The sequence below is a fragment of the Haemaphysalis longicornis genome, unplaced genomic scaffold (assembly GCF_048455015.1).
Source record: "Haemaphysalis longicornis isolate Haplotype H1 unplaced genomic scaffold, Haemaphysalis longicornis Haplotype H1 scaffold_3, whole genome shotgun sequence".
Classification (NCBI taxonomy): domain Eukaryota; kingdom Metazoa; phylum Arthropoda; class Arachnida; order Ixodida; family Ixodidae; genus Haemaphysalis; species Haemaphysalis longicornis.
In genome coordinates, this window is record NW_027526335.1 from 34,581,553 (window position 1) to 34,608,563 (window position 27,011).

At 48.9% G+C, this 27,011-nt stretch overlaps 2 protein-coding genes across 3 annotated transcripts in view; one reads left to right on the top strand and one right to left on the bottom strand.

The window, feature by feature from the left end:
* The window catches only part of Mtdna-helicase (mitochondrial DNA helicase), a 28,019-nt gene extending 19,828 nt beyond the window's left edge, over positions 1-8,191 (top strand). The window contains exons 10-15 of the mRNA XM_077702844.1: positions 3,845-3,971; positions 4,274-4,347; positions 4,455-4,569; positions 5,040-5,231; positions 5,881-6,009; positions 7,860-8,191. Coding sequence (XP_077558970.1) covers positions 3,845-3,971; positions 4,274-4,347; positions 4,455-4,569; positions 5,040-5,231; positions 5,881-6,009; positions 7,860-8,024 — 802 coding nt within the window. The 3' untranslated portion in view covers positions 8,025-8,191. The remainder of the gene's footprint in view (positions 1-3,844; positions 3,972-4,273; positions 4,348-4,454; positions 4,570-5,039; positions 5,232-5,880; positions 6,010-7,859) is intronic.
* A 97-nt stretch (positions 8,192-8,288) lies between these two features.
* LOC144174252 (SCY1-like protein 2) lies at positions 8,289-26,922 on the bottom strand. 2 transcript variants are annotated; one of them, XM_077702842.1, is made up of 16 exons: positions 26,732-26,922; positions 26,035-26,202; positions 24,819-24,976; positions 24,221-24,365; positions 22,496-22,645; positions 21,254-21,469; positions 21,059-21,178; positions 20,372-20,497; positions 20,061-20,237; positions 13,596-13,718; positions 12,820-12,933; positions 11,758-11,890; positions 11,445-11,664; positions 10,692-10,764; positions 10,485-10,577; positions 8,289-9,341 (listed from the first exon to the last, which is right to left on the bottom strand). In XM_077702842.1, exons 2-16 carry the CDS (start codon positions 26,194-26,196, stop codon positions 8,745-8,747), a joined length of 2,607 nt encoding a protein of 868 aa, XP_077558968.1. In that variant the 5' UTR covers positions 26,197-26,202; positions 26,732-26,922; the 3' UTR covers positions 8,289-8,744. The 2 variants fall into 2 exon arrangements, with proteins under 2 accessions (XP_077558968.1, XP_077558967.1); XM_077702841.1 differs by having other exon boundaries at positions 8,289-9,344.
* Between the last annotated feature and the right edge of the window lie 89 nt (positions 26,923-27,011).

The window sequence follows — 27,011 nt, forward strand, 5'->3', positions numbered from 1 at the left end:
TGCGTGTTCGTTCGGAACTTCAACCGTTTACTCCACCGTTCTTTGTCATAAAAAGAATGTGCAGTATGTTTCACGGGCATTTATCTCGCTATGCAAACTGTAAGCCCTGCCTAACATGCGTTTGCTTTTGCCGGCCTCTGCCAATCGCAGAGCATTCTCGAGTGACATCATAGGTTCGTTGCGGAAAATGAGCTGGTGGGTCGCATGGTCATTTCCTTTTTTCCTAATTATGGAGCTTATTTGAGTGAAGTTTGCGTTATAAGTGGTGTTATGGTTCTAACGAGGCAATCTTTCGAATGAACCAAACTTGTGTTTTCTCTTCATGGCTCCTTTAAACACTTTGTTGCAGTAGTCTAACAAGCAAGTGGACAACTGATATGTTAAAAAGAGTAGCTATTGTAAAAAAACATTCTGCATGCCCAGCAATGAAGTAACGAAAAGAAACCAGCGTGAGTGGCACTTATCACAATGACTTTTTGTCACCAGCTAGCTGAACTTAAGCATACCTGCCAGCCTTCCGGAATTCCCCGGGGGACTCCCAAATTTTGATGGTTTTGTAAGATTGTATGACCGGAACAAAAATCTCCCGAAAACACGCCCATGTTTTGCCTAGTCGTTCTCAAAGTCTGACCTCATTGCACCGGAGCTACCCATCCAGTCCAATCCTACACCAGTTGACATCATTAGTATCTGTGAAGAGATTAGAAGCATAGTCAATCATGCGCGGAAGTTGATGTGGCCAGTACCGCAGCACTGCTGAATGCGACAGGCAGTTCAGCATAGCAGAAAAAATTTCACCCAGTTCCGAGCATCCATGCCCGACAACCCTCGGTCACATTCTTTTGATGAAGTGTCGCAGGGGTGAACATTGTTAGCCTTGACAGCATTCCCAGGACTTTCTGAGAAAAGCAGCGTCAGCCCCATCGAACATTTGATTGATTTGATTGTAGGTTTTAACGCGCCGACGCAACGCAGACGATGAGGCGTGCCGTAGTGGAGGGCTCCGGATGAATTTTGACCACCTGGGGATCTTTATCGTGCGCCGAAATCTCGTACACACGGGCGTTTTTGCTTTTCGCCTCCATCAGAAAAGCGCCATCGATTATTTAACAAGTGACCAATGCTGTAGGTTGTTGTAGTAGAACCCCGATTATACGACTTTCTCGGGAAAGAGAAAAACCGTCGTGAAATGCCGGTGTCGTTAAATCCGAGCAACAGGAATTGCGCGTATAAAAGCAGTTTCGCATAATACCGTATAATGCGGAATATAGGTCGAGGCGGAATATAGGTCGACCCCCTTACCTTGTAGCCGAAAAATGTAAAAAAAAAAATTAGGTACCAACCACTGTTTTATTGAGACTATAACTTGTTTCGTCTCAGATGTACTATTTAAAACTGTCTGAAGTATCGTCGGACGACTGCTTCTGGCTCGCTGTCGCCCACACAGCAGGTCGTCCTCGGTGGAGTCCAGGGAATTGCTTATGCAGCACTTCTTAAACACTCGCAAGACCATGTCATTGTGAAGTGAGCGCAAAGCATGGGACACTTGTGTGCAGACCGGAGCGACAGCCAGTCTGTGCAGGCGGTCAGCAAACATCTTGGGCTATCCATTTGTAGAGACATCACATGACGCTAGCGGACAAAATTTGCCCCTTTGTACAGCAGCACAGGTGCACAGAGCAGCATCCATGAAACGAGGCCTTCCGAGCGTTGCATACCGAGAGCTGCCCCTTCAGCTAACACCGCTAGCAACACTTCTTTTGGTGACACCGAACTGGCGCAAGGTAGACACGTCATTGGCCTTGGAAAACCCCCAACTTTTCTTTTAAATGCTGCTGCAAACTGGCACCAAGTGCCTAAACTCATTTTGCGCAAGAAGAAAATAGCACACACACATTCGCCGACAGCGAGACAAGCAACAAAACAAAGATGGCGTCGCGTCCGATTGATGGTGGTGGCGATGGTGCCTTTGGGGTTTGGATGGGCTCGATGAGCTGCCCGGTCAGTGACAACTGTCAGTGACTGCAATATAGGTCGAGGCGGTCGAGGGGTGACTTTTCGGCAAATTTTTCTGTAAAAAATCTCGACCTATATTCCGCATTATACGGTAGATTCGCAAGATATATTAATGTAAGCTACAAACTAATGCTTTACTGGGCTTGGAAACTCAAATTACTAAAAAAACATAAATGTGAAAACAATAATGCACTGCAGGTGCCAGATGCTGTATTTAAAAAAAAAAATTGTGCCTCAGTCCACTGTCGCGATTCCTGCCAGCCAGCGCGAATCATGGCACATGTGATGATGAGAAACATGTGGTGGTCTAAGCCTGTCAGCGTGCATCATTGATAATTCACTGCTGAGGGGGAGAGATGAACACCGGCACACCGCCCCTGCGACCGCTCCACTACAAGACAAGAAGAGACGCCAGCGAGGAGATGGGGAATGCGAATGTGCAGAGGAGCAGACCACTGCTGGAGAAAAGAGAGCTGAAAAATGAGACGGAGAAGAAAAGCTAATGTCGGAGAGAACCGATTGAGTGGGCAGAACAGGCCCTTGGCGCTTTCGTTTCGTCCGTCGATCAGTTGCGCGCAAGTGGTCAGATAATGCGGGTCAGGCATGAAATTGCGTTTTATAACCGAGGTTCTTAGTGCATTGTTTATACGGGGACTTTGCCGGGAGTGTGCCTGTCCATCTTAGAACACAGTTTGTCGTAAAACGTGGGGACTATTAATCGGGGTTCCACGGCGGTCATCATCATCATCATCACCAGCCTATCTGCGCCCACTGCAGGGCAAAGGCCTCTCCCATTATTCTCCAATTACCTCGGTCCTGTGCCAACTGTGGCCAATTTATCCCCACAAACTTCTTGATCTCATCTGCCCATCTAACTTTCTGCCGCCCCCTGCAACGCTTGCCTTCTCTAGGGATCCACTCTGTTACCCTTAATGACCAGCGGTTATCTTGCCTTCGCATTACATGCCCTGCCCACGTCCATTTCTTCTTCTTAATTTCTACTAATATGTCTTTAACACCAGTTTGCTCCCTGACCCACTTCGCTCTCTTCTTGTCCCTTAATGTTACACCTATCATTTTCCGCTCCATTGCCCGCTGAGTCGTTCTCAATTTAAGTTGAACCCTCTTAGTGAGCCTCTAAGTTTCTGCCCCGTAGGTGAGTACCGGTAAGATGCAGCTGTCATACACTTTCTTCTTCAGCGACAATGGTAGGCTGCTATTCATTATCTGAGAATGTCTGCCATATGCACCCCACCCCATTCTGATCCTTCTAATTATCTCTGCCTCATGGTTGGGATCTGGGGTCACAACTTGGCCTAAGTAGATATATTCGCTTACCACTTCCACTGCCTCGCCACCTATCTCAAACTGCTGTGCTGTCCCGAGGTTATTGATCATTACTTTAGTTTTCTGCATATTTATTTTCAGGCCCACGGTTCTACTCTGTCCGCCCAGTGCGGAAAGCATGCTTTGCAATTCGTCCCCCGAGTTACTTAGCAAGGCAACGTCATCAGCAAATCTGATAGTTTAGACAAAACAGTTCGGTACCTGCTCTGTTGTAAATAAATTAAAAATTCATGTAAAATATTTCATTGTGTTCGTACTCATTCCCCCCCCCCCCCCTCCTTCCCTTTGGTCAGACCTCCCTAATGCCATCCCGCTGAACCTGGCAGATATGCTTAAAGCTGTTATGACAAGGTGGTGTTTTTTTTTTGTTAACGCTTCAGTGGACCCTGAGCAGTTTTTGTTGAAGAGCATGCACCGAACTTCTAACTGAAGCTTAATAATTTGCCCCTGCAATTCAAATTTTGACAGCACTCCTTTTCAGGTTTCCAGGGCTTGTGCAACTTCTAAAAGGGTTTCGAACTGGGGAGCTGACAGTGTTTACAGGACCCACTGGCTCTGGCAAGACCACATTTATGTGCGAGTATTCCTTGGACCTCTGCATGCAAGGGGTGAGTAGTATGTTCACTCTCTGTCTGTCCCCCATGCACTGTCTGGCGTCATTTATTTGTGCCTGAAGTTTCGCTAAGTTGGAATCATTCTGTCTCTACTACTATACTGATGGTACATTTTCTTCAAGTGCCATTTCTTCCAAAGTGTCCAGTGTACTACGGATTCCCAAACTACTGTCCCACTCTCACTTTTGAACTCATTAAAACGCTTTCTTTCCCTCCCTCTCTCTCTACATATCAATACATTGACTGCTTCCGTCTCGGTTCCTTTTATTTTTTCTCACTTGTCCTTCTCCATGCAGGTGAACACGCTGTGGGGAAGCTTTGAAATCCAGAACGAGAGGCTAGCCAAGATCATGCTGACCCAATTTTCAAAGTACGTGGTGTACACACGCAAAAGAGAATGCGCCTGGCGTTTCTGTTTTGCTCAGCCTTGTGTGGATGAATTTGTGGCCCTCACTGTGGCTGAATGTGCTCTTCCAGGGTTTCCCTGGAGAACAATATGGAGGAGTTTGACTCGTGGGCAGACAAGTTCGAGCTCCTGCCGCTGTACTTCATGACGTTCCATGGGGAGGAGTCCATCAAGAACGTCATGGATGTGAGTGTTTCCAGTCCACATACTGTATCTTACGCTCGGCTACATAGTCAATTTACCTAGTGATAAACTTTTCTTTCATTGATTGAGAAACATTGTTCTAGCAGCATAAGTAGCAGTTTAATAATAATAACATACACTTTGACGAGGCTTCATGTTTACTGATGTGGCTGCATTCAGAGCACTACACTGGCATCCGAGCCAAGGCGTCTTCCTGCCAGTCCTTTGAAATTAATTGTACCCGAGGAAATTCTTCTCTGGAGTGGACATTGCAATGTTTTATGCACCAAGGGTGCTGTAAAAGTGAAGCCAACTTGGGCAAAATATATAACCAGCGCACCATCTCTGAACGTTTTCTCTTTCATATGAAAGTAATGTTTTTTCCTTGTTCGGCTGTCTCTTTTCTTTTTATAAATTTTAAATTATACAATGGGAAGATTGCTGATAACAGCTTTGTGCGTCTTCTCTCCCAGGCCATGTCCCACGCAGTGTACGTGCACGACATCCAGCACGTGGTGGTGGACAATGTGCAGTTCATGATGGGTGTGGGTGTGGACAGCTCCAACGTGGACCGCTTCTGGAGGCAGGACCTGCTGATCGCCGCCTTCCGCCGCTTCGCCACCCAGCACAACTGCCACGTCACGCTGGTCATGCACCCACGCAAGGTGGGTGGGCACGCTACTGGACGAACAACCCTGCTTGGGGAGCTTGTCTAAATGTCACACGAGGCCGTGTGCGTTTTTTTAAAGCTTAACGATTTTTTAAGTTTGCCTGTTGTCAGTGCTCGGAAAATTCCGACTTGCGGCTTACAAAGTTGTACGTGTTCGTATGTGCACATCAGCATTGTAGTGGTACTACGGGACTTGTATATGAGCTTTGTTGTTGCACGTGCAAAAGCTGCTTCTCATAGCAAATGGGCTGTAGGGAGATTTCTACTGGAGAGAACAATGCGTGAATGATCTGAAAACTTGGTCACCGTTTGTCTGCGCCAAATTAGTGGGCAGAATTCAACCATGGCTGTTTGTAAAAATGAGCAGATTATGGAACATAAAAAACTCAGCCCTCATAGCGGGCAGTAGTGCAAACAGTGCGGACACGTCCACGATGCCTTGGGAAGGTCCCAGTGATGTTCACTTCGGGCCTTACCAAGGCTGACTTCTTTGTCTGAAAGCGTCACTCAGCGTACATTTTATACGGGTATTAAATTTGGTATTCCATTATCTTGCGCTTGGTAGGCACTGTGTTCTTTTGCATTTGCATGTGTGTGCATAATTTGGCTCGTGACGCTGAGCAGAACACTGATGTGCGTGGCAGGAGCGGGACTCGGAGGAGCTGAGCACCAGCTCCATCTTTGGTGGGGCCAAAGCGAGCCAGGAGGCGGACAACGTGCTCATTCTGCAGGACACGCGGCTCAAGTCGCAGCAGGGCCGCAAGCGCCTGCAGGTGAGCCCACCCGCTGTCGTTTGTAGTGGCTGCCGTCACCTGCTTACGGCTTTGCGGAAGGAGAAAGGAATGGGAAATTTGGCGCGGCACTAGACAAAGAAGATGACCACCATGAGCCGCAGCACAGCCGTCATCGTCTTCATCTCAATTCTCATCAAATTTTGCGCTGGTCTCCTGCCCCATTTGCACCACGAACCAGCTAGCGCAAGCATTAACCCTAGCAATGCATCTGTAAGCTAAGTGCCCTTGCAGCATCAGTTGTGAGTGGAGCACTTCCTGTAATTTCATCAGATGCCACTCCATAAACTAGCTTTTTCCCAGATTTACTCAATATGCAGAACATACCTGTCAGGGGTATTGGCCAAGAATGGACATGGAACGCACACGCCACGTTTCCGGGAATACTGATGCATCCGCTTGCTGCCTCATTGAAATTCAAGGCACCCGAGCGTAGTTTGCTCGCAAATTCTTATCCATGCAACTGCATGTGTGAATGGCACAACCTCAGTGAAGTGGGCCCGGGGCGGAATTCCGGGGTGTGTTCTGACTGCAAGATGTAACTACCACCCTCGAGCACAAGGTACAGTTGTACCTTGTGCATAAAATAAATGCCTGTTACCACCACCATAAATGCGGGGTGTAACCATATTTATTCGCATAATGAATGCACCCCCAACTTTAGTTGCCAACCTTTTTTTTTTTTTTTTTTTTTTTTCTCCCATGTGAAAGACACCTCCCAATTTCGATACCCCACAGTCCAAAAAGCAGCCTTACTGTAGCTTTCCCACATCACTCGCTCACGCGGTTGAAGAGTGAAGTATTGAAAACCCAAGACGAGTGTAGTGTAACAAAAATGCCGTCTGCTTGCCAGTATACTCGGTGACAACATAAGAACGGCACCGGAAGTTGCCGGTGTGCCTTATCACCGTAGCCGGATGTTTCTCTGCGCGGCGCAAGTAGGGCGTTACTGGGAATATTTTGAACATGGCGTGAGCCGTTCTCGTGATTTTTTGGACTTAATATGCTTATAAACGACTCCAGTGACAACAAACAAACTGCGTGAGATAAGCAGACGATATCACGCATTCATAGCAAACCCCTTTCAAAACGCGCGCGCACTGACGTCACGGGTCCGGCGCTTTGGCGGAGTGATACACTACATGAGGTGGTGCCGTTCTTGAGTTGTAACCGAGTATAGTATACACGGATATTTACTGCAAAAGGTAGGTTATCCCATGCTTTTTTTTTTATTTATTATTATTTTATTATTATTATTATTTTTTTTTTTTTTGCATTGCAGCTTTCATTGATCATTCCAAGAAAGTTTCCCGAAGATTACTCCGCATAATAACTTTGCTTCGGCTTTACAGGGAAAAAGTGCATTCATTATAGGAGTAAACATGGTATTTGAAATACCCACATAGGATACTTTCCTCAGAATTTCGATACACAGAGCACATGTCTGTCTCTGAATGATCCACGAAATTTCTTCAGTTTTGATTGAGCCCCATTTCATGTACTAATTTGGCTCACAGATATTATAACCCCCAGACTGCTTCTCAATTTGTATCATTAGGTTTTACACCATCAGTGATAAGACTACCAGTAGAAGCACTTATTAGTGATGCTGATAGAGGCCACTGTTTGAGAAACAGTGTGGCCATGCTGATATGAGCCCATTAGATTTGCTGCATCACTAAACAATGCTTGTGCTATTGCTGGCAGTCTCTTCTGTCCTTGCAACAAGAGTTCCATCTTCAAACACTACAGCATTGCCACATTTGGGCCAGTATTGCTGTTAGTCTCTTTCCTTCACTCCTTTTGACATATTCCTCCAATGTTGCATTTAGGTGACCAAGAACAGATTTGACGGGGATATTGGGTCGATGCCATTGGAGTTCAACAAGGAAAACCTCACCTTCTCGGAGGGCTCGTGGCCATCCAAGAATTCCCCTGACGCCAAGCCAAAAAGTGCCTCTTCCCTCAACGGCCTTCCACCACTTCGTCATCCCTGAACTCCAGTGGTCCGACGTCATTAGGCCTTGGTGCCAATGCTAGGACTTTTATGTGAAGCACACCACACTTGTTGTGAATGGTGTAACGTGTCTTTTTTTTTTTTAGCTGCAGTTTGCTGATGGTAGAAATAGTATGATAGTAATAAATTAAAGTTGAGACATTTGTACAGAGCATCAGGCTGGCAATTTGCACGATTGAGTTTTGTGGCAGTTTTCAGTTTGCTGGAACTGCCACATTGTCTTTCATATGAGGAAACAGAAGTGTTGGTTGTTGCAAATAAGTGGGGTTTTAATTTACGTTTTCAGAGTTGAGAACAAAAAAAGTTCTGCAAAATAAAATGCAACAAGAGCCTTGCCACACCGTGCTTGTTGTGCTCTTCACGCACTACGCTAAACCATTTGCTCGTGCTATTCAGAGAACCCTCCAGTTTTGGCACAGCAAGAGAGTTGCAGGTACCACCACTGAGGGCCTAATGGACGCAAGCTCCCATCACATTACACGCTTCACCTCACACGAGGTGGAAAACCTTAAAAGCTAATCGGTGCACCGTGCAAGTTGGGGACACATCGCCCATTGCAATTGCTCTGTCGTTGTTTCTGCACACAAATCACCAACGCACTAAAACACCTCCCAGTGCGTGCATCGTTCTCGGGCCAAGTTCCACAGGATAGTCCTCGCAAAATCGTCTTTCTTCCCCGGGCGCTTTCGCCAACACTGGCTCAGCTGAGGAAGTCATCCAGTTCGCTTTTCGACAGCGGCTTCACAGGTGGCGCGAAGGTGGGCGCCGTGTTCTGCGGTGGCATTGCACTGACAAAGTTGCCGAAGTTTGTCGGGGGCGCCATTTGGTTGAGGGTGGGGCGGGCTGCACCCATCTGTGGAGGTCCCCCCATGCGAGCAGGCATCAGGCTGTCGAATGCCGTCGTGTTGATCGGTGGCCTGGGTTGTGGCGGTGCTGTGTAGCGGGCGGGCATGCCCATGGGCATCGGTGCCTGCTGCTGCAGAGGGAACGACCACTGGGATGCTACTGCCATGGAGGGTGCTCCGACCGACGTGAAGTCGCCGGCAGGAGAGGACGTTGATGGGCCAGCAAAGCCAGGCGAGATGCCAAACGGGTTGGAGGGTCCAGCCGCTGTCGGGCTTCGGATGTTGAGGGAAGCCAGGTTGGAGTTGATCAGTGTGGACGTCAGGTCCTTGGGTTCGTGCGCCGGCTGTGCGGGAGCGGGCTTGGCAGGGACCAGCGAGGGCTGTGAACGCACGCGCTGCTGCATCTCTTGCTCACGGGCCAACCTCTGTTTTTCCTCCATGGTCAGCGACTGCTGCTGCAACACAAGCAGGGGTTAACAATCTACGCTGCACTTGAAAGAAGTACAAGTATGAGCCACAAAAAGGGTTCTGAAGCAAATACTTACTACCATAGTCTTTAGGGCAAAGTAGCAAGATTTCGGTTAATCAAACTGTGCTCAGGAAAGACAAATATATTCATAAAAATGAACTGCACAAGTAAAAGCCATCAATTCGGGAAGCTAAAAATTTGGCATGAAGTGCGCAGTCTATTCATATTTACAACTGTATCAGTCATGGCTAAACACTTTCAGCTTCTACATGAGAGAAGCTAACCCAACAGTGGCTGCAGCAGTTTTTGGCGTATTAACCGCTGGCTTGTTGCAGTTGCTGCAATAGACCTAACATATATTCGGTCATCTCTTTCTGGATCTGGTTCAGTAAGCACTCAGGAGATGAAAAAAATCCTCCACAGGAACATTTTGCGAGTGTTTGGAAATACGTTCACTTCTAAGTCAGCTTTACAGCTGCCGCAAACAGGGTGTAGCAAGAACAAGCCTTTCTTGATTAAACCACTCATTTCTTTGCGCTCGAACTTTGCACAAAATGTCTACTTTTACAGTTTATTCTGTCCAACAGATGACGACAGAACATACCTGGTTGTTTGTAGATCAAATACAAACAATTTCTGCCCACGCAAAAGACGGCAGCCATTGTGAAAAATGACCACCAAGGAGCAGCAATGCCACTTGTCTTAGCCTTTTGTGAAGGCTTTCGCTCCCGCCATGTCTGCGGTAAGCACTATTACCCCTACAAACCTACAGCACAAGCGGAGAGTTTGGGGCTGCCGGCACGCTGCCTTTGAAGCATAAGACGGTGGCACTGCCGTTCCCACAGGTGCAAGTTGTCTTTAATTTATTAATAACGAGGCAAGTTTGATGACTTATTTTGGTGTTATACAAAATGGATCATAAAACTCAACTTTTGTGTGAAGTTGGAGCGTAAATGAACGAGTGGTTGCTGGAGAAAAGTTCTCGCTTCTGTCTCTCTCCTGTGTGTGCGCGCATTGCATGTGCACTTTCGCGCACAGTATAATGCAGGTTCATAACGACTTTTTTTTATAGTATAGACAAGAAATGGCAGTCACAAATCAATACATGCAGTGCTTGTGGTCCTACCTTCGGTTTCTGCGTTGGCGATTTTGTAGCGTTGGCACTTGGTGATTGCGCAGAGAAGTTTGAAATGCCCAGATCGTCGTAAACATTACTGGTCTAGAAAGAGAAGAAACACAACAAGAAGTTTTATAAGCCGGCCCACCGCTGTGCACTTTTGCCAACGAGCTAGGCTCAATAAACAATAAAGTTAACTACAGCTTTGGTACTTACCATGGAATTTGTCTTGCCAGACAGTGTGAGACCAGGGACAATTTCATTGGGATTGTGCATTTCCATTGCCGCACTGCACGTAAGAAGAAGCATGTTAGGAGGCGACGGCTGCCTGGTAGAAGGTGTCAAAAATACATGTGCAGGTGGCCATTAACACATCTGGTACAGCATAGTTGATTTTTGCAATTACCTTCAACTTTGGCCTCTGCACAGTTTGTGTGTGTGTGTGCCAGTAATTAATTAAGTAGATATGTTAGGCTCTCACAACCATTATGTGCATATCCCTTCAAAAAACATTTACATAAATCCACCAATCCTGCATTATACCTAGCGATTAGTGATGTCACAAATCACAGCGCAAGAAAGGCATAGAGCAGCGATACCTGCTTGAATGTGGTTGGCATTTTCTGTGAATATAAGCAGCTGCTGCAGTTGCAAGTCGTGACATATTTGAATTGTTGGCATTCTAATCTGACACAAGCCAACTTACTTTTATGCTTTAGTGTCTCTTTGAAGAATTGCTATTCTAATTGTGTAACTTGCCTCGATTTTGTAATATTTGAGAGGACTAATTCAAGCTCTTTTCAGGGCCCCCACATCTCTATCTCTCTCCATTCCTCCTTTCTTCCTCAAGAATGTTTTCCAGCACAACATGAGAGCGAATGGTGGTTGGTATACTTGCAATACCAGATTACTCTAGCCCATGGCACACATGCAGATTAAGAAAAGAAGGCGTGGCAAGGGAGGGACCACCTCTGCTCCTGCTTGATGGAGTTTAGCTGCTCCAGCTTGGCCCTGTGCTCGAGCTCGACAGCGGCGATCATGTCCTTGACGACGCCCATGATGGCCTGGAACTGGTTGAGCGTCAGGCCGTTCTCGATGGTCAGCGGCATCAGGAACGGGATGACCTTGCACGCCATCACGTCCTTGGTCAGCCCCAGCTTCTTGTGTGTCATGGCCAGCCGGTAGATGCCTGCGGCAGCGTTGCGACCATTCGCTCATTCTCCCCGTCGTTTGCGCAATCACCCCAGCTGGGCTTGTTCCGTCTCGCAAAGGAAAAAGGTACCCAGTATTCCCATGAGGACTGCCGGCTCCTTGGACCGTATCTCGGGCAGCACGGGCAGGATTTCGTCCAGGACCAGCCACTTGTCCAGGTGCTCCAGCAGCTTCCCCAGGCACACGAGGCAGTTGACACGCACCTGAGGGCAGGCAAGATGGAGGAGAGTTGGACCGATGAGTTAGTCGTTGCTCCAAGTGGCGCGAGCAGATTTCCTCACTCGCTCTGGCGCAAGATACTGTGAAGTTTTGAAAGAGTGCCCAGCCAACTACACAGATAATGTGTGAAAAATATTGGGTAAGCTTATACGTAAAGTGCCAAAACTACCAAAGTGCCTCCATTTTATGCATAAGTGGTACATGCGTGTTTGTTTTCTCATTCATTTTAACTGAGCGGATCAAAATATGCGTCGCTGTCTCTGTCCAAAACGAGTTGCAGCACCTTTGTCACCAATTTTCTCAGGTTGACTAAATTTCCTTTCTACACTTCAGTCACCTGCTTTACGCAATGCTTCCTGACAGTTTTTATCACATGACCAAAAATTCACATACAAATTATCTAGTCACGCCTATACAACACACTTATAACATAGCCCATGAAAATTAAACACCAGTTGCCTAATTACACTTTCTTATTGCTGAATGATTTCTTGTATATCATGAAAAACTGAATAACATATTTTTTTTGTTCCCACCAACTTGTTTGCAGCTGGTCCTCATCACCAGGCTGTGTGTTTGATAACATCTAGGAGAAAGTTTTGCAACCAGTGCTTGTATAACGCTACTAAACATTTCGAAACGTGAAAAAAAATTTAATTCCTCATTATGCTTAAAATGGTGCTGCCACGACTCAATTTGTGTTGTCAAGTTTAAAAAGCCTCCATCCAATTTTTCTTTTGGTATTGTGGCGATAGATTCGCTTGCTTCCCGTTCTGGACATACATGTAGACAAATGAGGGAAACCGACCATGACCATCTTGTGGCATTCATGTCAGCTCAGCACAACATAGGCCACCTCTTTCCAGCTGGTTCGTGAGGCGAGTTCTGTGAAATGATGAACCAGCGACAGTACCGATAGGAAGCTCGTCTGCAGACACAGCCGTTTGATCCTCGGAAGCAGGGCATTCTTCATCGACGGGTAGTCAATCAGGTGTGCAAACTCCGGAATGATGTTCAGGCAGAGTTCCTGGGTAGAACAAAAGAGGGGGACCAAAGCGCGTGTACGCCTAAAAGGTTCTTTTTTGTACCTTTTGCAAGTAAAGAAAATAATCTATCCATTTATTCACCGTAGGGTAGTAACAACAGTCACTACAGCCACAAATATACCTAACGCCATTCTTTCCCAATTGCTACAAGAAAACAATCTCAAGCTGATTCATAAAAACACAGAAACTGAGTATAGCCAGAATATGGAAAATAGGTAACAAGTTAGACTCTAAGAACGCAATAGTTTTGGGAAACAAATGGTCAAAACCCAGTTGATGCATTTCAAACAAAAACACCGAATGCATTTTGAGCATCCATGTTCATACCTTAAAGCTCACATTTGTGTTATCATTATTGTTTTGAAAGCTAGGGCTTCACAGTTCCCCCAAGATGCTGTGATTGCCGTAGGTATTATTGGCAACTGCCATCCGTTTTCCTTATTACATACAACCTCGTTACAAGAGACACTCAGGGACCCGGAAAACGTGTCTATTGTAACCAAGGTCTCTTGTATGCAATGTTTCTAACATGGCGAACATAGGAAAACCAGCCAAAATGCTTTCATTCAAATGTCTCTTATAAGCAAGTGTGTCTTGTAAGGGGGTTCTACTGTATATGAGTGTTCTCCATCCTGTGCCGTACCTGTATCTGCTGGGCATCTGATTCAAGTGCACCGTATATCATCGGGAGAACATGGTTCTTGATGTCATCGGGTGGGCACTTGGTCAAAAGCAGCTCCATCTTCTGCATGAAGATCAGCAGTATCTGCAACAGAAAGCAGGCAGGAAGCGCACTTCAGACTCCGCAACCTGTGGAAACACTGCTCTCGCAGTGCACCACACAACTGGCTGCTTACTTGCCGTCGCTGGAAGGAAAAGGTGCAAGGTACGAGCGCTTAGTTGGTTGCACGTCGCAAGAAGACAAAACTTCTAGCATCAAACAGATTTACTGTTACACAACAACTACAAGAAAGCCAGAACATGGCATTGCTTGTATTCACTGGCGAGGCACGCATGCAGGTAACCGTGTGTGTACGCCGTCACTCGTTACGTCGGGCTCCGCGCGATGGCGGTACTTGTCCGTGCTAAGCACATGACTGTCTTGCACGTTAACAAACTCTACCTCACCGAACACAAAGTATTGCCTAGAGTCCAATGTGAGCGTGATTAATAACATCTCTGTTGACACCACCGTTGAGAATAGGGTTGAAACGGAGCAGACGACGCACGCCGGCGTTTTTTTTCTTCGGTGTGCGGGCGTAGGGGCACAAGCCGTGCCATGTCCATGGCGCATCGGCATTGTCTGTGACCGTGTCCAGTGTTGCCAAGTGAAGAAATTGACAGCTAAACTTTTCAACGAATTCCACCTATACATGGTGGCACAGACTAGAGCCACACAAGATGTCCCAGTAAATATATTTTAGGGCCCAGCCCATTGACAGCCATTATTTCGGTTTTGCAAGCTCGGCATCCATTTATGTCCTTGTAACCGAGTCAGTGAACGCAGCAGCGATGGCAAGAAAAAAACAAAAACGGAGAGGAGTGTCTGGCGAAGGGTAAGGAGAAGGGCGGCACGCGCAGCTATGGTGTCATCTCTCTCACTGCCTCCCGCTCACTCTTGTTTCATGCATCGCGGCCAAGCAGCACCCTCCCCCTGAAACTTTCTACAGACGCTGTTCCATTTGCTGCTAATCCAAACCATGCGACATTTGCGCAGGAGTTCACGATTTGCAACAACATGCTGGCTACCGCCGTCGACACGGTGTGAGATAACAGCAGTGTAGCGAACGCCACCGTGCATTCGCTGATCACGCGACCACTTTCCTGGGACGCGGCAGGTATGCGCCGTGACCAAGAAGACTGCAACTCACACTGCCCAAATTTCGCATTAGGAAGTACCGTATTTATTCGAATCTAGGCCGGCCCCGATTCTAAGCCGACCCCCGAAAGTCCGAAGGCGCGAAAAAAAAAAAAAACTTACCTCGAATGTAGGCCGAACAAAAAGGCGAGGTCAGCGTTCACAAAAAGAAAACACGTTTATTGAACATGAAGATGCGGTGCTGGAACTCAATCAGTTTCTCTTCAAAATCACCGGGCAACTTCTGGGCGATTGAGGTTCGACGACGGAGGCTAAAGCCGAAGTGCTTCATGAATTTCTGTAGCCAGCCCCGACTGGCTTTGAGGTATGCCCGCGATAAGCCTCGTTCCCTTAAAAGCTACCTTGCTTTTGCCTGGAGCACTTCCGTCGTTACTGGAAGGGCAGCTGCTCGCTGCGTCTGAACGAAGTCAGCCAATGCCATCTCCATTTCATGGTGACGGCATTCTCGTGGTCCGGTGATTGCCAACCTCGTTGCGGCGCACGCAAATATCCTCTCCCGTTGCGTCCTCCAACGACGGACATTTTTTTCAGCCACGCCGAACAGGGTTGCCACTAAGTTTTGGGTCAATATCGCCAGACGGCCAGCAAAAAGTCGCCGAATGTCACCATTTTTGCTTTAGAATTCGCCAACAGTGTCGCCACACTAAATATTTACGGCAACGCCTAAAAATAAAAGCTCCCAATTTTGTATAACCCCATAAAAATCAGCAACGTTCATGTTTTTCAATGCCAGTCGTATGGTACGCTTCATAATGCCTGGTTCTTCGACTAGCCGTTAGCCGGCGCCGCAGGAAAAGCCCACTCTGGAGTAAGCAGCGGCTGTAGTATTGGTGGAAAAAAAGCAGAGAAGTCGATAAAGTGTCATCCCAAGCAGGGGTAGCGGCAGGGCAGAATTAAAAAGAAATCTTAGTTGAGGGTTAATAGCGCTTTCCATTGGGCGAACAGGAGCACTTCTAACTGCACCCAAAGTGCTCTCGCGAGTTCTGGCGTCTTCCAGTGGTCGGGCAGGAGCAGGGGCGTTGTGTTTCATTGGTCGAGGAGGAGCACTTTTTTGGCGCCGAGAGCAGCCGAGAGCAGTTCTCGGTGCTCCGTCGCCAGCGGCGGAGTAACAGGGAACGCCGAGGAAGTCACATGACCTCTTTTACGTCATTTCTGGTTTTATCCCCGAGTGGCGGAGGAAAAATGGCGGAATACAGCAGCCGCGATAGTCGCTCAGTGCGTACGGCAGCAGCTAAGCGCGGCCGTCTGCACGATGCCGCTACTTTTAAGAGCGAATGCTCTTTATAAGCGACCCCAAACCATCCACCGCCGGCGTCGGCGGCGGCGTCCGCAGTGCTCTTTAAAGAAAAAACAGCATCCGGCGCCAGGTTTCGATCCGAGGACTTTGCGGGCCGCAGCCCGACGCCCTACCGAATAAGCCACGGACGCGACGCTGATATCGGTGTCAGAACGCGCCTTATATCTTTAACGCACTCAAACTACGTCGTCAGCGGCGTGCGTTGGCGACTCAGCGGCGTTATAGCGGCTTGATAACTGCGTGGTGTACACGTGATACTACAAACCCGATGGAAGAGATGGAAGAGAAGGCGGCGAGGCGGTGGGCTGCGGGGGCCGAGCGCAAGCGCCGCAAGCGGGCCGACAACCGTGCATTCGCACTTTCACATTCTCTCCCTCGGGGAAATGCGGGGGAATTTTTTAGATGATGAAAGCACCACAGATTCAAGCGCAAACTCATCATCGGACAGCAGCAGCAGCAGCGACGACGACGACGATTTGACATTGCATGAGTTTATGTTCGAGCACCTGTTCACCCCGCCGGAGCAGCGACCGAAGGTAGAGTCGTATCCGGAAAAGACGGCGGATGCTGTTATCGTTCGCAGCTAATTTTTGAAAGATACGATGGTGACCGTATCAGGGACATGAACATCCGCTCGGCTTCTTCATTCGTCGCCATGCGGAAGGCAGACACAAAACCACCGGCACGTATCTGGCAAAACTGGCGAGGGACAGCGTGCGGACAACACGAGCGCGCGAAATGCTCCGGGAAGCGAGAGCGGGAAACGTTTGGTCACATGACTCTTGACATCGCGCCCTCCCCCTCCTTTCACTGCTCCCGGAGCAGCGCGAATGTTTCATTCGCGGAACGAAAGCACACGTCCCCGTTACTCCCGTGTGCTGCTCTGGCTGCTCGCTGCACTTGCTCCTGTTCGCCCAATGGAATTCGCCATAAATTTAAGTTACTAAGATAGGCTAGATGGCGCATGCCGTTACGTCGATTCAAAGGGGAGGCCTTTGATCATCATCATCATCATCACTTTGGCGGGAAAAGCCCACTTTGGCGGCGGTTTGCGCGCAGGCGGCCGCGGCCGCGGTGCAGCAATCCTCCCTGTTCTGTGAGACTGTGGCACAACCAGCACAACCACAGCTTGGGGAGCGCGCTGCTCTTCGAGGCTCGAGCGGAAGCTCTCCGTACTCTTGTGCGCTCCGTACTCGCCACTATCGGGAAGCGCGGTGGCCCCGCGCCGTTTCACACCGGCCACGTCGCCGCTGAAGGCCTGGGTCGCACTAGAGAGGCTTTCTTGTCGCAAGGCCACCCGTTTTCGGGAGCAACGCGGCAGTAGACCATGTACGCTGTCGTAGCCTACGCGGGGGCAGCGGAGGCTCGGTAAGCGCCACTCGCCAACACCAGCGGGCTGGGCGCACGAAATCTCCGGACAATCCGGCCGCCGAGCCACCGAACGATCAGCGAGAATTTTCTCGCACCGCCGCGGACCCCTCGCCGCGCACGCAGTCGTTCCTAACGGAGATGCTCCCCGAGATGCAACCTCGTTGTTGCAGCAAGCCAGTAGCTTGATCGAGTCCCTTTCAGGCGCTCTAAAGGTTTCCCTGGAGGCACCGAAGCTGTCAAGGGCGAGCAGCGCAGTGGTACCAGCTTGCCGGTCACCGATCCGCCACGTTCACTGAACTCAAGGCGGCAATCCGTCGCTAATTTCTTCCAGTGGACTGCCATCGGAGGACGCGGCGTGAACTGGAGCTGCGCACACAAGCTCCCTAGGAATCCCTCCTAGTGTTTGTGCGGAGTATGGAGAAGCTATATCAAATCGCCGAACCGACAGCCCTGAACGATGAACACGTCGAGAGGGTTATCAGGCAGGCGCAACCCATTTTTGCGGCGTACCTGCGCGGCGCTCGGTTCCGCGACCTGGAGGAGCGAGCCGCTGAGGCGAAGCGGATACAGGGCCACATACTCGCTTCCCTAGCGTATCGCCCTCTTCCTCCGGCAAGCGAGGCTCTTGAGCCCCGCTGCGCGTGGAAGGGAGCTTCCTCTTTTTCTCGCCACCCGCCGCCCACGCAGTCAGAGCGGAAGACAAAGGTCTGTTGGAAATTAGCGAACGAGCTTTGGACCCATACACTTACGGACGCCACACGGCCAATGCCAGGAAAAAGCCTGCAACAACCGCCCTGAACTCCCAGGTCCGGCGGCAGGCGGAGACACTCCAAGGGATGCCAATCGCGGGAAAACCCGTGGTGGGCTGCGCTGTTTTCGTTGCAGAAAAGAGGGCCACATGAAGCGCAACTGCTCCCAGCCGCCGGCGCAGTTGGGAAACGCAGGCAACGCAGGTGCCGGCCGAGCGGGAAAGCCCGTTCGGCCGAAGTAATTCTGGCCCCTCCCTAGGCCGCCCGGGTTACCACGTCGGAGGGCCTGCTCCGTTCATCAGTGTCGTCATTGCGGGCCGAGAATCCCGGCTTTATTGGACACGAGAGCTAGCGCTTTGTTCGGAGACGAAATGTTGTACGTCTTGCAACAGCGTTCTGTTCGCCTCAGGGAGTGCCGAGCTGCGTTCAGCCATACAGAACTATGGTTCAGCCTTGCCAGCGGTGTTGCGCGTGCCGGCGGCGCCGCAAGGTTGACAGTTCGATGGTACGGGCGGAGGAGTCGATGTCGTTTTATCCGCCTGCCAAGCCAGAGTGTCCCCGTGATTTTGGGCCGCGACTTTCATCGGAAGTCCAGAATTACGATCGACATTACGATCCCGCTTTCTGACCCCCGATGACAACCCCCACGCCGCCGCCTCGACATGCCCACGCCTCGGGCGAAATGAGACACTGAACAGAGACGACTGAAACTTTCGAACACCGCATGACCGCATCACGCGCAGAGGTATTGCGGCCGTGTCAAAGCAACACCGACTAGGCAGAGCAACGCCACCTAGACTGGAAATAATTTCCTCTAGGTGTATTTGGGCAGAGCCGTCGGGACGGACGGAGAAAGAGAAGTGGGGGAGCGAGAGTCCCAAGCCGAAATTCGCCATAAAATCGCCATGTCGCCATTTGTGATTTTCGGTCGCCACGGGCCTCTCAAAGTCGCCAATTTGGCGAAAAGTCGCCACCAGTGGCAACCCTGACGCCGAAGTCCCGCCCGGCTTGAACGTTCGTCGACAACTCCGCAGCTAAAACAACTTTGCTTTTAAAAGCGGCACTATTATGGCACCGCTTCTTTTTGCGCTGTCAAAACCAAACGCCACACCGCACGCAGGATGCAGGCCACTATCTGCACAATTCAAAATGGCGGCCTATGGCCCTTAATGGCTACTGGCTCGTCTAGTAATGGCTACAATACTTTCTTTTCTGGGTGGCGCTAGCTGTGCCCCACTTAACTTGGAAATTGGCGCGTATTTCAAAATCCTCGAATCCAAGCCGACCCTGGAGTTTGATATATCAGTATTTCAAAAAAACTATCGGCTTAGATTCGAATAAATACGGTACTAATGCTTTTTGTTGTTGTTATTCCTGTTTAAAAACTTTCAATCTGTCAGTCAGGCTGACAGTTAAAATACAGTCGCCCCTTAACAGTAATACTTGTGTAAGGTCAATCTCAGTGAGCTTCATACTGCCAAAGGAAAATACATACAAAAATGTTTGTTCCTGATACTCTTATGCAGTGCTTTTACTGACTGCAATGCCTGCCATAGCATACCCAAGCTCTCCTTTGCAAGTGGAATTTTACAGCCCCACTTGTGCAAAGAAAAAAAATGCAGAATGGATGCACAGGCAGCACTTAATTTGCCGAAGTTACTTTCAAAAATACACAATGTAATAAGAAAGCACCTGACATTAATCACACACGAAGAAACAAGATAACAACAATGGCACGACATTTATCAGGGGCTGACATGTGACTGGCATAGCAGAAAAGCGCGTGCGAGTGCTAGTATAGTAGTGGCACACCTGTATGGGCTCCCTGAGGCGGAAGATGGGTACGAGGTCGGGCAGGATAACGGCCACGAACTCCTCCTTGGTGGACTGCTCGGCGATGAGCAGCACACTGGGCAGCACAAAGGGCACCATGTCCACGTTGGCGTACTCCTTCACGAGGCAGGGCAGCACCCGGTGGAGGGCCACCCTCTGTTGCCAGGACGGAGGGCACGATGAAAGGGTGCAATTTCTTTTCTCTCTTTCGTTGCGTGATTAGAAAGTTAGCCGCTTTGGCTGTGTTGTGCCGGCAGCTCAAACAGGGTTACTTGCCCTCTTTATCTCACCTTGGGCATCTGTGCCAGCACCTGGGGAAGCCCCTTGTACACGTGCGACTTCTGCAGGTTGTCCCACTGGTACAGGGAGTCCAGGTATTGCAGCGTCTTCACACCCACGTCCTCCAGGAACTTCAACTGCGGATACAAGGAGTGAGATTTTTAACCGCACGCTTTCCGAAACGTTTCTTCAGTAAACTAATCAGTTTGCACGCACGCAGGGGTAGACCTCAGCTGGTAAAAATGGCATCGCACCACCAACTTGTGTCCCCACGAACTTAGCCTGCAGCTCAGCATTACCACTATTACTATGGTTGTTATAAACATCCCCCATTTGAGAAGTCGCAAGGTGAATGCAATTGTCAGCTGTTCGCTCCTGCAGCACGCACAGAAATGAGGGGAAAAAAGAAGACAACAACTCTGTTCTAAAAAGAAGTTGTGTGTTGCATATCAAATAACAGCTTTGTGAAGCTAACAATCTACAGATACCTAAAGACATCACAGCATTCGCAGAGACAGTGAAATGCACGGATTGAAACAGCAATGCTTCCTAAATAGCAGCTTCTTTTAGCATGCCATTTCAGTATTATGCACTGGGGACCCACACAGGCAAACGAAGCCAGAACAAAACCTGCACACACCGGCATTTTCAAGTATACATAGAGAGAGAGATGGACCAAGAAAGATGAGATGGCTTACTTTCGAGAACTGATGTGCATCAGGCCTAATGTCGGGTGTCACACTCAGGAGCATCCTGACGTGTTCCCTGGCATCCTCAGGCAGACTGTTCAGCTTTCCCGTAGACAGGTGCTTTAAGTGCTGCAGCACGAGAGCAACGCAAATGGTGATATTTCTTCACACGCCACCGCTTGCACGGCATAAATGAACCCGTACCTTGTTTATGCACTGCTTCAAGGTGGCCACGCTGCTGCAGGCATCGTACAGCGTGCTTCCCTTGTTGTACACCGCGTAGACGAGGACGCCCAGGCTGAACATGTCGCTCGCACTGTCGTTGGAGTCCGCCAAGACACACTCGGGTGCCAAGTAGTTGAGGTTCGGTTGGGCCACGGGAGGGATGCCCGGCTCGAAGTACAGGCTCTGGTACGTCGGCTGCGTATGGCATGCGCGCATACAGCACTCCACTCGAGTGTCGTACAACTCGTGCGTAGAGCTGCGCACATTCAGCCACGTGTGGTTAACCTTGTGCTGACCTCGGTGCTCCAAGGCGGCAGAATGACAGGAAAAAAATTCCACAAGCTCGTCATTTGTGTCTCGAGAAAGCACTAGAATTTTGCATTGCGTTCTTCTTTGCAGCAGAAACAGTGAATGCATGCTGACGGGTCTGCCTAGTGAGCTTGTGGAACGGTAAAGGTAAATGCCATTTTATTTGAATGACTTAGCTTGAAATACAACTATAAAGATAAAAACTATATACGAGCAACAATGAACTTCATGTGCAGGGCCTACAAGCTGCTTGGAGAGTGTCTATACTACTGCTAGGCGATTTATTTCTGTAACTGGGATTGAAACGAAACTCTCTTATACCAAAAGTACACTTAGCCAGTGTTGAGCGATGGCCGTGAACGAGTTTTTGTGGAGTGGAGAGCAGGGCTTGGTAGTGCCTGCAATGCGTTCATTTTTTTTAAGCGCGGAACGTTTTAGGCGCCCGGCTTGTCACTGCGGCTCGTCTGGGGTCACAGTGTAGAGGCACGTGTTACGCATGTGCAAAGTGTTGGTGGTGCTCTTGGTGCTACGCCGTTGCCACAGAGGCTGCCGTTAATAGGCCACAGTAATATAAAGTATGGAAAAAATTATGAATTAACGCATTAATTACCCCACATTAATGAAAACTCAATCCAATGTCTCTTTAAAGGTGTTTTCAGGGACTGCTGTGCCCTATTTTGATTAGTTTGGTATCAACACCAGGCTAATACTGAAACTAGTCAAGCGAGTGCTCCACAGCCCCTTTGGCAAATCACTGCTTCGCACATCACATTGAGTGGAACTGCTTTAATTTTTTTTCTCAAGTTTGCTTCATGCTGCTGTGCAATAGGGCCCTTTCATAAGGGCCCTATTGCACTCTAACAAGCCCACTTGTATGATTTTTCCCAGTGTGACACGACAGAGGAAACCCACCTGAGGATCCTGGGGGTTGCTGGCGGCAATGCTGAAGTCAAACCCAGCTATCTTCCAAGCACCTTTCTTGTTCACTACTATTGACTGTGGGCAAAGGTTGCGGTGAAGCCGCTTTACGTCGTTGTGTAGGAAGGCCAGCCCTTCCGAAACCTGCAAGTCCAGAGGCACGATGCATCATCATGTTGGCAGCACAAATGAAGCAGGTTGGAGAAAACTCACCAGCTGTATCATATGCTAACTGCTTCATATGCTAAAGCAGTATGCCACAAGAACTGCAGTGTTGGATCCATAAATAAGTAAACTTTCGAGCGAAAAAAATTCCCATTTATAAAATCTAACGACTTCTCCAAAAAGTGCATGGTTTTAGCTGCACAAGTCCTATAAACATGACAAAAAAAATGAAGGATACCTTATTAACATAACAATGCTCTTTTAGGAGCTGACCCATCAAAACTTCACCACACTGCCAGTGAACGAAGTCACTGTTGCATTATCCACCCATCTTTTAGCAGACAGCATTATCTACATGCTTTCATGTAGTGGCCTGACTAATACCCATCACACGGGCACTTTCAATCGCGATTGAGTCAATCCAGATCAAGCTCAATCCGAATCGGGCCCCTGCTACACGGCAGTTTTAATCGCGATCGAACTCGATCCCGCTCGAACTCAATCCTGGTTTCTCAAGCGCGATCGAGGCTTCCAAGCGCGATCGAAACGAAAGCGGCGATACTCTCGTCCCCGCTCAGTAATGGCACAGAATGTGACAACTTCAACTAACGCCACAAATTGTGTCAAATAACTTGATCCAAATAAGCGTGAGGTAATATTTACATAGTTACGTATAGATGGTATTAGTTGAAAAGTTTATCGGTCAATTTCTTCGCTTGGCAACACTGCAAACGGCCACAGACATGGCCGATGCGCCATGGACATGGACAAGTACCGCCATCCCGCGGAGCCCGACGTAACGAGTGACGGCGCACTCACATGGTTGCATGGAGGAGAAGAGGGGTGCCTGATCTGGGGGACGCACAACATCGCCTAGCAACAGACGCTTGGCCACAGATATGGCGGTGCACTCGCATGGTTGCCTGCATGCATTCCACACCATTGAATACCGGCCATACCTACGACCGCGCGAAGTCACCAGACGCCGGCCTCAAGTACAATGTTAGCGCCATCTGGCGGACACAATTGCAACCCGTGCAACTTCTCGATCACGACTGAAACGTGCTGTGTAGCAGCGGCAGTGCGTCGAGCGCGCTCGAAAACTCAATCGCGATTGAAAGTGCCCGTGTGACAGAGGTATAACCGATTATGAGGTTTAACGTGCCAACACTACACACCTAATGAGGCGCGGCGTAGTGGAGGGTTCCGGACTGATTTGGCCCACCTGGGGATCTTTAACGTGCGCCGAAATCTCGAACACACGGGTGTTTTCTCTTTTCACCTCCACCAGAAAAACGGCCACTGCGGCTAAGCCCGATGCCTCAGCCACTGAGCCACTGCAGTCGGCTAGTGGCCCAAGTGATGCTTCGTAGCAGCACTTTGGTCTACACTGAAGCAATACAATACAGTTGGCTGGCTAGGCCCACATATTTCACAGCTTTCCAAATTTAGCCAACAAACTGCATAGTTTTATGTGAGCTTGGGCCTTATTGTGGAACATTATCGTCAACGTTAGTATTTGTTCGCATAGGCGACCCGTACAAATGTGCTTACCTGCAAAAATCCATACTTGATTTCAACATCGAACAACTGGTAATCCTTGAGCTCGGGAGGTGGTGGCACAGGCATGTTTTCCACTTCACCCAGGACGTTGGCAAGGCTACAGAATGCTGGCTCTGTAGCAAAGGCCAGGCTCTCCCTGAAACCACAGCGGACAACTTGACGCCATTCCTATCTCGCAGGATGACAGGTGCAACTTCGTTGACATTTGTCCGTGCTGCAAAAGCGTAACAACTGCCACTACGTGCGAGTTGAGTCGAGTGTGCCCCATAACAAAACAGTTAGGGTACAGTAGGCATGCTGGTACTACAACTAATAGCTTTTATGTCTCAAACTAAGCGTAGAACGAAATGATCACTGCACTTAACACAGAACATGATCTGGAAAAAAACCACACAGGCAGATATGAAGGAATTATGCTTTCATTGTGTACCACACTACAAAGTCAATACAACCATTCCATCACAATTCAAGACAACAAAAATGGAAAGACAAAAAAAAAACTCATATGGCACAATGTTGTGGCACAAATGACAAGCATTGCAATTTCTCTCGGAAAACAAAAAAAAATCATTTCTGGATTATAGATCACCTTGATTCTTCTAGCGGATGTTGAACAGTGAGGATGCTGGGATGCCGGAGGCGTGTCAGTTGTGCCACCCCCTGCTTCAGAAGTTCCATCACATATTCCCTGTCCCTCTTGGAGTAGCGTTCGAGCTGCTTCTTCTCAAGAACAAACACCGCCGCCTCCTGCCAATCATAGAAGGGGGCCCGGACGAGGTTACCGTAATGATGACCGAACACATTAGCCTCATTACACCCTAATGTGAAGACAGAAGCAGTAAGGTGGGATCATGCAAGAGTGGAGTTCATGGTGCCAAGGCTTGACTTCGGCTGTACCGAAACTCTCCTACAAACGTTTTTTTTTTTTTTTTTTTCCAGCTAAATGAGACATAACACAATTAAATGATTGATGGAGACTTGCAAGATGCACATGACAAGTGCTTGTCCCATGTGTTGTGTATGTTTTTGTCAATCATTCATGCTGCTGTGCCTTGTTTAGCCAAGTACCAACTTGCGAACAACATGTTCTTCCGTATGTTGCAATTAAGTGCATAACAGCCAAATGGTTACCGTATTTTCCAGTGTATAAGTCGCAGTTTTTTTCTGAAATTTTCGTTGGTGCGTCTTATCTACCGGTGTGACTTATGAATGGAATTAATTTGGTACGCGGCGGCTGCGCGTGGTCTGCGCTCGAAAAGGTGCCTGTGTGCTGCGTGATGGCAGTGCACGTTAAGAGACACAGCTCTATGGTCTAAATGAATGAATTATCTGTTAGCAAGTCAGAGGAAGAAGGCTTCGATGGTTTTGCCTAAACACCGTCTGTAAGTACATGACATCTGTGTGTATCAATAAACCATTTTGGAAAAGATAGTTCTGTCTAGACTTTGGACGGTATATGCACATGTCTAGCCCTGCTTACCGGGGGATGCGATCAGAGGCAGCGGCCGCCGCAACCAAGTACTTTCGCTGAATTTTCTAACGAACCTCTACGGGTTTACCTGATTAACAAGTGCGTTTTGTACACACTTGTACACCGGTGCGACTTATATACTTTTTTTTTTTTTTTTTCAGAAAACCTGCCGTTTTGAGGGGGGTGCGACTTATACAAAAGTGAAACTATATAGACCGGAAAATACGGTATAATCCAGGGTAGCGTACATGCAGCAAGTGCAATCAGGCGCTATGGAAGTGTACGCAGCTCGTTCCTGCTCCAAGAAGGTTGAGCACAAATTGCGACGTCATACCTCCTTGGTGCTGCGTTTTATGGCCTGGAACACCTTCCACAGGAGCCCTGGCCCAGCACTGCCCACATGCTTGATCACCTCGTACTCTCGAGTGACCGGGTTTCCAGGCAGCACGGTGCTCAGGTTTGAAACTGTAGACCGCAGCCGGTTCAACACATCCATCGTGGGCTGTAATTACCAAACGTGACATTACATAAGGCATCTGCCCCCGTCGTGTGCACTCTGGCATATTTTACGTCACTCACTCAAAAATATTAGTGTGCGCCTTTTTTTCCTTTTCCTTAGCGCTGGCTATTTGTTGAGAGGTTTAAAATGTCGTTATTTTGCAGCTCGGTGATCAGCTCGGCGTCACCTGCAGCATTTGAAGTGCGCTTTGCACGCTTCACATTACACGATGCACACCGCATGCTGAGCAGCGTCCCACGTGTTTATTCGCAGTCGAGTTTCAGAGCACCGGATACTAATGTGTTTGCATCATGTGCGCGCGGCAGTGCATCGCACGGCTTCGCGTGACCAGCGGCATTTGGTTACTCAACCGGACGTCTCTTATTGAGAGCCCCAGTGATTTCGATGCCGAATCAAACGATATCGGGGTCGCGCCCAGTTCGACACCGTCATTACAAGCTGACGAGCCACGGTCGCCGCCCGAGCACACAGATGGGTGACACTGAGGATAACTAGTACAAGAAGCGCGCACCGTTGACAGCACAGCTGACGATCATGCCACACAGCAGCGCCCGGGCGAAACCACGTTCGTCAGCAGTCACGACCCGCGTTCACGATAACTTCTGCTCACATCCACAAAGCGCGTGCTAAAATATTACGCCCAAGCCCGGCAAGACTTCGGTTATGCATTGCAGAGACCGCACACACCCTCACACGAAGCAGGCAGGCAGGAACCAGAAGTAGCGGAAATAGTACCGGACTACGTCACACATGACGTCACAGCTCGGAGGCGGCAGCAGCGGCAGCTGGCA